Source organism: Sorex araneus, chromosome 1 (genome assembly GCF_027595985.1).
Source record: "Sorex araneus isolate mSorAra2 chromosome 1, mSorAra2.pri, whole genome shotgun sequence".
Taxonomy (NCBI): Eukaryota; Metazoa; Chordata; class Mammalia; order Eulipotyphla; family Soricidae; genus Sorex; species Sorex araneus.
This window is the reverse complement of record NC_073302.1, coordinates 260,701,631-260,711,583: the sequence shown is the minus strand read 5'-3', so window position 1 is coordinate 260,711,583 and position 9,953 is coordinate 260,701,631. Positions and strand designations below refer to the sequence as shown.

The following is a 9,953-nucleotide window of genomic DNA, read 5'->3' as shown; positions in this document are numbered from 1 at the left end:
TGTGTACTGCTTCTGATTAAGTACGTTATTTTGCTTACGAGTATTAGAATTGCATGTACAGAGATACATGCTGCATGTTCATATTAGGGTTACTCATAATATATCTAAGTTGAGAGCTACTCTAGTATCTACCAACAGTTGGAAGGAAAGAAAAAATTGCATGTTAGCATTGTCAATTATTTCACTAAAAAATAATAAAAGGGTTCCTAGCATAGACATTAACATTATATGAATTCTTCAAATAACAATTGATGAACATAAGCTAAACATAAAAAATGCAGTGTGATTCAATTTATGTAAACATTAAAGTAAGTGAAATTGTCTTTGTTGTTACTCTTATGGTTAATGACTTGTAAGAAGAACAAGAGGGCCTGTGGGGTAAAGCTAATGGTCTAGTTCTTGAGACTGATGCCTGCTAAACTGTGAGTTAAATAAAAAAAAATCATCCAGGTATAAAATATTTATCTGTATGTTATTCTAAAATATATGTTAAATGTATAAAATATTTTTAAATATGTGACAAAATTTATCCAAAAACATGAGGCTAAAGTGATGCAAAGCAGATAGAGTATTTGCCTTCCACGTAGCTGACTCAGGTTTGATAACTGGCACCCTATAGAATCCCCTGAGCACTGCCAGGAGTAATTTCTGAGTGCAGAACCAGAAGAAACACCTGAGTATTACTAGGTGTGGCTCCCCAAAATAAGAATTTATTCCCAAACAATGTAGAAAGTGAGAAAGTGAATAGGGGGAAAGGGGAATATATATATATATATGAATATATATGTATATATGTATATATATACATATGTATATAATAAATAGGGTTGAAAACTTTAGGTGAAATATAAGAGATATTCATTAATCAACATATTTAATTATTAATTCTAAAAGCATTGACACATAATACTTACATAACTAAACATATTAAAATAATAAGTTAATTACCATAAACTTTTCCGATATACCATATAATCTGAGATAATGGGGTTACATGAGAGGAAAATAATAGTATTTGGAATCATATATTTTAAGAAATGTGGGTTCTAATTTAGGGCATTATCAAATAGAGACCATAATACTTGTTTTTTATTAATTTTTTAAATTAATGACTCACTGTGAGATACAGTTACAGATTTACAAACTTTCATGATTGTGTTTCAGTCAAACAATGTTCAAGTACGCATCCCTCCGCCATGTCCATTCTCCACCACCAATGTTCCAAATACCCCTCCCCACACCTCTACCCCCTGCCTCTGTGGCAGGCATATTCCCTCTTATTCTTTCTATCCTTTTGTTTTGTTTTGTTTTGTTTTTTGAGTCACATCTGGTGATGCACAGTGGTTACTCCTGGCTCTGCACTTGGGAATTATTCCTGTCAGTTCTCAGGGGACCATATGGGATGCTGGGAATCGAACCCAAGTAGGCTGTGTGCAAGGCAAATGCCCTACCTTCTGTGCTATCACTCCAGCCACTCTCTGTCTTTTGAGCCCACCCTTTTCCTGCTTTTTCATTTTTTAAAATTTTTAAAATTTTATTGAATCGCCATGAGATACTTACCGTAATACTTGTAATTTAGGGGTCATGAATATCTTAATAATGCATGTATAAATCAACTTATTTCTGGCACACATTTTTCTTCAATGCAATTTTCAAGTCACTGCAAATTTTACCATACTTATAATTTCAAAGATAATAAAAACCCAAGAAAGATATTATTTAACATATTCTGCTTGAACAATATTACAACAACTGAACAATATTAATTTTGCTTGTTATTGGTTGTTACTAGTATTGGCTGAAGCAATAGCACAATGGGTAGGGCCAACTTGCACGCAGCCGAACTGGTTTTGATTACTCTTCGGAGTCCAGCAAGCTACCAAGAGTGTCCTGCCCACATGGCAGAGCTTGGAAAGCTACCCATGGCTTATTCGATATGCCAAAAACAGTAACAAGTCTCACAATGGAGACGTTACTGGTGTGTCTGCTCGAGGAAATCGATGAACAATGGGACAACAGTGCTACACAGTGCTATTATTTTTGGTTGAAACTTTGATTCTTGATGAGCATTCCATATTCTAGTGAAGCATTTTTAATGCATCTAAAATAATCAAAACAAATTCTTTTTTAATTTTTATTATTAAATCACCGTGAGATACAGTTACAAGTTTTAATGTTTGAGCTCCAATCATGTAATGATCAAACACCCATCTCTCAACCAGTGCACATTCTCCACCACCAATATCCAGAGTATACCCCTCCCCTTTTCAACCCTCCTCCTGCCTCCATGGCAGACAATTTCCCCCATACTCTCTCTCTACTTTAGGGTATTATGGTCTGCAATATAGATATTGAGAGGTTAACATTTTTTAGTCCTTTATCTGCTTTCAGGACACATCTTCTATCCCAAATGAATACTCCAACCATCATTGATTTAGTGAACCCTTCTTTATTCCAACTGCTTTCTCCCCCAGGGCATGATGCAAGCTTCCAACTATGGGGCAATATTCCTTGCCCTTGTGTCTACTGTTCTTTGGTGTCCATCCAATATTATGTTACTTTATATTCCACAAATGAATACAGTTCTTCTATGTCTGTCTCTCTCTTTCTGACTCATTTCACTTAGCATGACACTGTCCATGTCCATCTACTTATAAGCAAATTTCATGACTTCATCTTTCCTAACAGCTGCACAGTATTCCATTGTGTAGATGTACCAAAGGTTCCTTACCCAGTAGTCTGACTCGGGCACTTCGGTTGTTTCCAGATTGTGAACAGTGTGCTATTGTGAACAGTGCTGCAATGAACATATAGGTGCAGATGTAATTTCTAATGTGCCTTTTTGCACCTTCGTGATATATTCCCAGAAGTGATATTGTGGGGCCATATGGAAGCTCAATTTCTAGGATAAATGAAATATTATATACAGCAAATATAGGTAACATAAAATAGTTCAAACTAACTATCTTGCAAATAACTATTTGATAAGAATAAATCTGTTTAAAGTTACTTATTAAGAATTGCATTTATTGGGACATTTACTGTCTTCTGGTTTTACATTGTTTCTTATAAATATTTGAATACTAATACAGATGTATGTAGAAACAAAGTACTGAAATAAGTCTATCTCCCAATACTTTCATTTAACTTACCAGTATTCCTGAAAAGAAATTACTAGCAGCAACAATGATATAGTTCATTGGTGAAATGCATGCTTGCTATGTACAAGACCTTGTGTTTAATTCTTGACAACAAAAATACAGATACAAAGGAGAAAAATCAAGTCATTTGTGCTTGGTTATCATTGGACTGTCATATATATTCTCCTCATACACATTCTTCTCATACATACTCTTTTTTTTTTACAGGCACAGAAGTGTTTTATTTAAGTCTTTTCTAAGGATTGTGCACCAAAGGTTTTATATGCTACATTCAAGTTTATCTTAATGAATATAATTCAGTCTTTGAGAGATCATGTATCATCCAGGTCTGCTGAGTTCTCATTGTCATTTGCAACAAGGGCTTCTCTGTTCTCATAAGTCCAGAATCCATTCAGATCAATTAGAATGGTGGTAACTGTGTCCCCTTGATTGCTGTTAATTAAATCCTGAAGAGAAATTTTTAAAGGATCCTTTGGCTTTACCATGTCAAAGATTTCATCCTTGACATCTTGAAATGAAACAGGATCTTGTCCATGGATTTTCATTAGTTCCTGTATAGCCCTAAAGAAATAGTTAAGGGAAAAGACATTCAGATAACCTTTGTTCAATATATATAGCAATTTAAAAATATACTGAAGAGCTGTAGGTTCTTTTCGGTTTTCTAATGCAAGGACAAAATCCAGGTAGGTTTTATAATCCATTTCTCCATCGTAAGTGAGACACTCCTGGAAGACCCGGTCCAAGAAGACATTGGTCATGGTTGCTGTTCCGTAGCGAGAGAGCTCTTCTTTACTGAGCATGCCATTGTGATCCTTATCCAGATTCAAATACTGGCCATAAACTCTTAGGGCAGAAGGAGCAGAAAACCAATTTGTTTCTTGACTCTCTTTTGATAGTTCCTCATCCCTTAGCTCTAACAGATCGTCTAGAAAGTTGCATGCTAAAATATCTTGAATTTTGATCTTCCTTGTTCTTAGAGGGTCTAAAAAAAAGAAGAACTTCCTAACAGCCGTACAAACATAAAAGGAATAAAAAGATTTTTCCAATCCATCTAATTGTGACAAAGTGGGAATAAGTTCCAATATGTAGTTTTCTAAGTCTGATTCCCGAAGGTACTCTTGACCAGCAACATCATATAAACTGAGTCCTATTCTTGTTTGATGAAGCCACACCTTTCTCATGACATAATTAAAGAACTGCATAATAGATATCCTTCCATAAGAATCTATATGAAGGAGTTTAGCAAAAACTTTTGCTGTGAAAGACTGCTTGCATTTTGATCCAGCTTTTTCACCAACTTTCAAAAAACTTTCATAATTAATCATTGATTCTTCTCCAATCATAGGTGGTGTTTGGTGCTTATCCAGCAAAAACCATAAGTTCTGTAATTCTTCATTGTCTAACAGCTCTCTGCTTTTCCTTTGCAGAAAGACAGCTCGGGATTCCTCTCTCAATTTTTGTAGTAAAACTTCATCTTCAGCTGGCAGCCTATAATAAAAACGGGGAATGTTCTTATAGAATTCATTTGTGTTTTTTCCACCTCCTTTCCATTCAGAGTAGTACATAGTAAATAAATCCATTTCTTCATCTTTCAGTTTTTGCTCACTTTTCTTTTTCTTTAGGTCAGTGTTGGGCGTCGCTAGCCGCTGGCGAAGGATTTCTTTCCAGTCCATAGCTGACTCCCGCGCTGCGGCGCCAACATTTGCTCTTTGGATGAGCTGCGGTTCCACTCATACATATTTTTATATTATCTTCATGCAGGAACTATCTTAAGTATTCTTCTCATAGATATTCACCAAAAAGGAGATATTATGTAAAGTTCTGTAGAATGTATTTTATTCATTTGACAATGATTCATAGATAATTTATTATTCACATAAGCATACAGAACTATATCACAATCTAAGCACATATTTAGTTTCCTATATATAAGGAGTAATTCGAATTTGTCCAGTGTTTTTTTTCTTTTTGGGTCACACCCAGCGATTCATAGCGGTTAACTCCTGGCTCTGCACTCAGGAATAATTCCTGGTGGTGCTCAGGGGACCATGTGGGATGCTGAGAATAGAACCCGGGTTGGCCGCATGCAAAGGCAAACTCTCTACTTGCTGTGCTATTGCTCTAGCCCCCAGAATTTGTCCAGTCTTCAATTATTACATTACTGTGAATATATTTGTGCATATGAAAATGTTCATCAGTCAGCATTTATTTCTAAAATATATTTCTATAAGTGTCAAAGAATAATCGAGTTCTACATATCTGCAATGTACCTAATATACTTATGACATACAAAGCAAAATAATAGCATAGTCTAAATTAAAATGTCACATTAGATGTAACAGCAAATATATATCACTAGCAATTGTCTTCATAGCCCAATATCATCCTAGTTAACATCTTGTGACAGGCAGTTGCTTTCTGGTAAAAGTACTGCAATTTTGTATACCATTTAATACATGAGTTCTGAGTCCTTGGGCTAGATCCAACAAACTGTTGAATGAGACACAGAAATTTATACCTCAGTCCAGATGATTAGACATAATAATTTCATCTACTAAATTAATGCCCTAAGTATAATATTCTAATTTAATGTTTTTAAAATATTACCATTTTGTAGTAGAGTTTTAGGTTGGGGAAGGTAATGCCCTCCATCTTTTTTTTTCCCCAAGAATTTCTTTAGCTATTCATGGGGGCTTGTTGTTCCATATGAATTTCAGTAGTGTTTGATCACTTTCTTTGAAGAATGTCTTGGGTACCCTTACAGGGATTGCATTAAATCTGTATAATGCTTTGGGGAATATTGCCATTTTGACATTGTTAATTCTCCCAATCAATGAGCAAGGGATGTGTTTCCATTTCCTTGTGTCATTTTTTATTTCTTGAAGTAATGTTTTGCAGTTTTATTTAAGCAGGTTCTTTACCTCCTTAGTTAAGCTTATTCTGAGGTACTTGATATTTCTCAGGCAGTATTGTGAATGGGATTGCTCTTTTTTTTTTTTTTTTTGCTTTTTGGGTCACACCTGGCGATGCACAGGGGTTATTCCTGGCTCTACACTCAGGAATCACCAATGGCGGTGCTCAGGGGACCACATGGGATGCTGGGAATCGAACTCGGGTCGGCCGCGTGCAAAGCAAATGCCCTACCCACTGTGCTATCTCTCCAGCCCAGGGATTGCTCTTTTTGTATTACTTTCTTCTCTCTCATAATTTGTGTATAGGAAAGCTATGCATTTTGGGTATTATTTTATAGATTGTGACTTTACTATACAAGTCTGATGTTTCTGGGAGCTTCTTGGTAGAGGCTTTTAGGGTTCTCTTAATATAGGATCATGTTATCTGCAAATAGTGAGAGCTTGATTTCTTCTTTCCTTATCTGGAAATCTTAATATCTTTATATTAATATCTTAATTATATCTAAAAATCTTAATATATTTTTATTGCCTAGCCACTATGTTAATACTTCCAGTACTATATTGAATAGACATGGTGAGAGCGGGCATCCTTGTCTTGTCCCTGATCTTAGATGGAAGGCTCTTAGTTTTTTCCTGACTGAGGATTATGCTTGCCATAGGCTTGTGGTAGATGGCTTTAACTATATTAAGGAAAGTTCCTTCAATTCCCATTTTGGTGAGAGTTTTCATCATAAATGGGTGCTGGATCTTATCAAATGCTTTCTCTGTGTCTATTGATATGATCATGTAGTTTTTAGCTTTCCTTTTATTGATATGATGGATTGTATTGATTTACTTCCAAATGATAAATCATTCTTGCATCCCCAGGATGAATCCCACTTGGTCACGGTGTATGATCTTTTTGATGAGTTGTTGGATTTTGTTTGCTAATATTATGTTGAGTATATTCACATCTGTGTTCAGCAAGGATAGAGGCCTATCATTTTCTTACTTTTTTTTATGATGTCTCTGTTTGCTTTTGGTATTTGGGAGAGATGTGCCTCATAGAAACTGTTTCAAAGCATTTCTGTTTTTTCAATTTCCTGGAAAATCTTGAGAATAACTGGCAATAGGTCCTCCTTAAATGTTTGGAAGAATTTCTTCGCCCCATTTTTTGATGGGGTTGGATGTTTTCTTCTTGTAGAGTTCAACCAGTGCTTTATATACCATTGATATCAACCCCTTATCTGATGGGTATTGTGTAAATATCCTTTCCCATTCTGTGGATAGTCTTTGTATTCTGGTCACTGTATATCTTGCGATGCAGAAGCTTTTTAGTTTAATGTAGTCCCATTTGTTGATCTCTGTTTTTACTAGATTGCTTAGTTCCGTGTCACCTTTGAAGATCAGAAACTTTACCAAGGAAGAAATACGAATGGCCAAAAGGCACATGAAAAAGTGCTCTGCATCACTAATCATCAGAGAGATGCAGATCAAAACAACCATGAGATACCACCTCACACCACAGAGACTGGCACACATCCAAAAGAACAAAAGCAACCGCTGTTGGAGAGGATGTGGGGAGAAAGGGACCCTTCTACACTGCTGGTGGGAATGCCGGCTAGTTCAGCCCTTTTGGAAAACAGTATGGACGATTCTCAGAAAACTAGAGGTTGAGCTCCCATTTGACCCAGCAATACCACTGCTGGGAATATATCCCAGAGAGGCAAAAAAGTACAATCGAAACAACATCTGCACATGTATGTTCATCGCAGCACTGTTTACAATAGCCAGAATCTGGAAAAAACCCGAATGCCCCAAAACGGATGACTGGTTGAGGAAACTTTGGTACATCTATACAATGGAATACTATGCAGCTGTTAGAAAAAAGGAAGTCAAGAATTTTGTAGTTAAGTGGATGGGCATGAAAAGTTTCATGCTGAGTGAAATGAGTCAGAAAGAGAGAGACAGACATAGAAAGACTGCACTCATCTATGGTATATAGAATATCAGAGTGGGAGACTAATACCCAAGAACTGTAGAAATAAGTACCAGGAGGTTGACTCCATGGCTTCGCGGCTGGCCTCACGTTCCGGGGAAAGGGCAACTCAGAGAAGCGATCACCAACTACAATGTAGTTGAAGGCCATGTGGGGGAAGGGAGTTGCGGGCTGAATGAGGGCTAGAGACTGAGCACAGCGGCCACTCAACACCTTTATTGCAAACCACAAGAGCTAATTAGAGAGAGAGAACGGAAGGGAATGCCCTGCCACAGTGGCAGGGTGGGGTGGGGGGGAGATGGGATTGGGGAGGGTGGGAGGGACGCCGGGTTTACGGGTGGTGGAGAATGGGCACTGGTGAAGGGATGGGTTCCCGAACTTTGTATGAGGGAAGTATAAGCACAAAAGTGTATAAATCTGTAACTGTACCCTCACGGTGATTCTCTAATTAAAAATAAATAAATTATAAATTTAAAAAAAAACTTATAGAATAAAGAAATAAAATATATCGAACCTGAAAAAAAAAATGTTTGGAAGAATTTGCTAGTGAATCCATCTAGACCTGGACTTTTGTTTTTTGGAAGATTTTTAATTACTGTTTCAATTTACTTGATAGTAATAGCTATGTTGAGTAATTCCAAATCTTCTTGGCTCAGCCTTGGGAGGTTATAGGAATCCAGGAATTTATCCATTTCTATGTTCTCTTGTTTTGTGGCATATAAACTTTCAAAGTAATTTCTGATGATCTTTGAATTATTTTAGTTTTTTTTTGTGATGTCCCCTTTTCATTTCTGATTCAGTTTATTAAGGGTTCTCACTCTCTATTTCTTTGTGAGTCTTGCTAAAGGTTTGTGGATCTTCTTTATTTTCTCAAAGAACCAGCTCTTAGCTTCACTGATATTTCAGATTATTTTTGGACTTCTATGTTATAAATTTATGCTCTAAGTTTTATTATTTATTTTCTCTTGCTTGGTTTGGGCTCCTTCTGTTGGTCCTTTTCTTAGACCTTGAGCTGTGAAGTCAAGTCATTTATGTGGGCCCTTTCATCCTCCCTGAAAAATGCTTGCAGAGCTATAAATTTTCCCCTTAATACTACTTTAACTGTGTCCCAAAAGTTTCTAGTATCTTGTGCCTTCAATTTCATTTGTTTCCGGTATCTTTTGATTTCTTCTTTGATTTCCTCCCTGACCTACTCATTGTTCAACATTGCATTGTTTAATTTCCAGGTGTGTGTGATTAACTTCTATCTTCAGCGCATTGCAGTATGAAAAAATGCTTGATACAATTTGTATCTTCCTGATTCTATTGAGGTATGTTTTGTAGTCCTGCATGTGGTCTATTTTGGACTATGTTCCATGTGCACTGGAAAAGAATGTGTATTTGGTGTTTGGGGGATGGAAAACCCTGTATATGCCTACTAATCCTCTCTCTTCCATTTCTTCCTTCATAGTCAGTACTTCCTTGATGAGTTATAACCTTGTTTATCTATACAGAGGTGATAAGGCAGTGTCTGTCCAAGCCTCTAACTACTATTGTGTTGCTACACATGTTGTCCTTGAAGTCTATTAGCAGTTGTTTTAAATATTTTTCTGGTCCCTCAATGGGTTCATGTATTTTTGGAAGTGTGATTTCTTCTTGATATACATTTCCCTTGATTATTACAAAATGCTTTTTGCTGACCCTTCTAATTTTTTTGAGCCTGAAATCTATATTGTCATATATTAGTATGGCCACCCTGGTCTTTTTGAGGGAGTTGTTTGCTTGAAGGATTGTTTTCCATCCTTTGACTTTGTGTCTGTATTTGCTCTGACTATTCAGATGTGTTTGTTGTAGGCAGCAGAATGTTGGGTTCAGTTTTTTAATCCATTTTGCCATTCTGTGTCACTTAATTGGTACATTTAG

General features: G+C 36.4%; 1 protein-coding gene across 1 annotated transcript; it reads right to left on the bottom strand.

Moving 5' to 3' along the window:
- Positions 1–3,384: 3,384 nt before the first annotated feature.
- Positions 3,385–4,884, bottom strand: LOC101557231 (serine/threonine-protein phosphatase 2A regulatory subunit B'' subunit gamma-like). Its single transcript, XM_055143648.1, has one exon. It carries the CDS (start codon positions 4,832–4,834, stop codon positions 3,473–3,475), a length of 1,362 nt encoding a protein of 453 aa, XP_054999623.1. The 5' UTR covers positions 4,835–4,884; the 3' UTR covers positions 3,385–3,472.
- Between the last annotated feature and the right edge of the window lie 5,069 nt (positions 4,885–9,953).

Coding starts and splice junctions, on each gene's coding strand:
- LOC101557231 (XM_055143648.1), bottom strand. CDS start 4,834: ATGGACTGGAAAGAAATCCTTCGCCAGCGGCTAGCGACGCCCAACACT.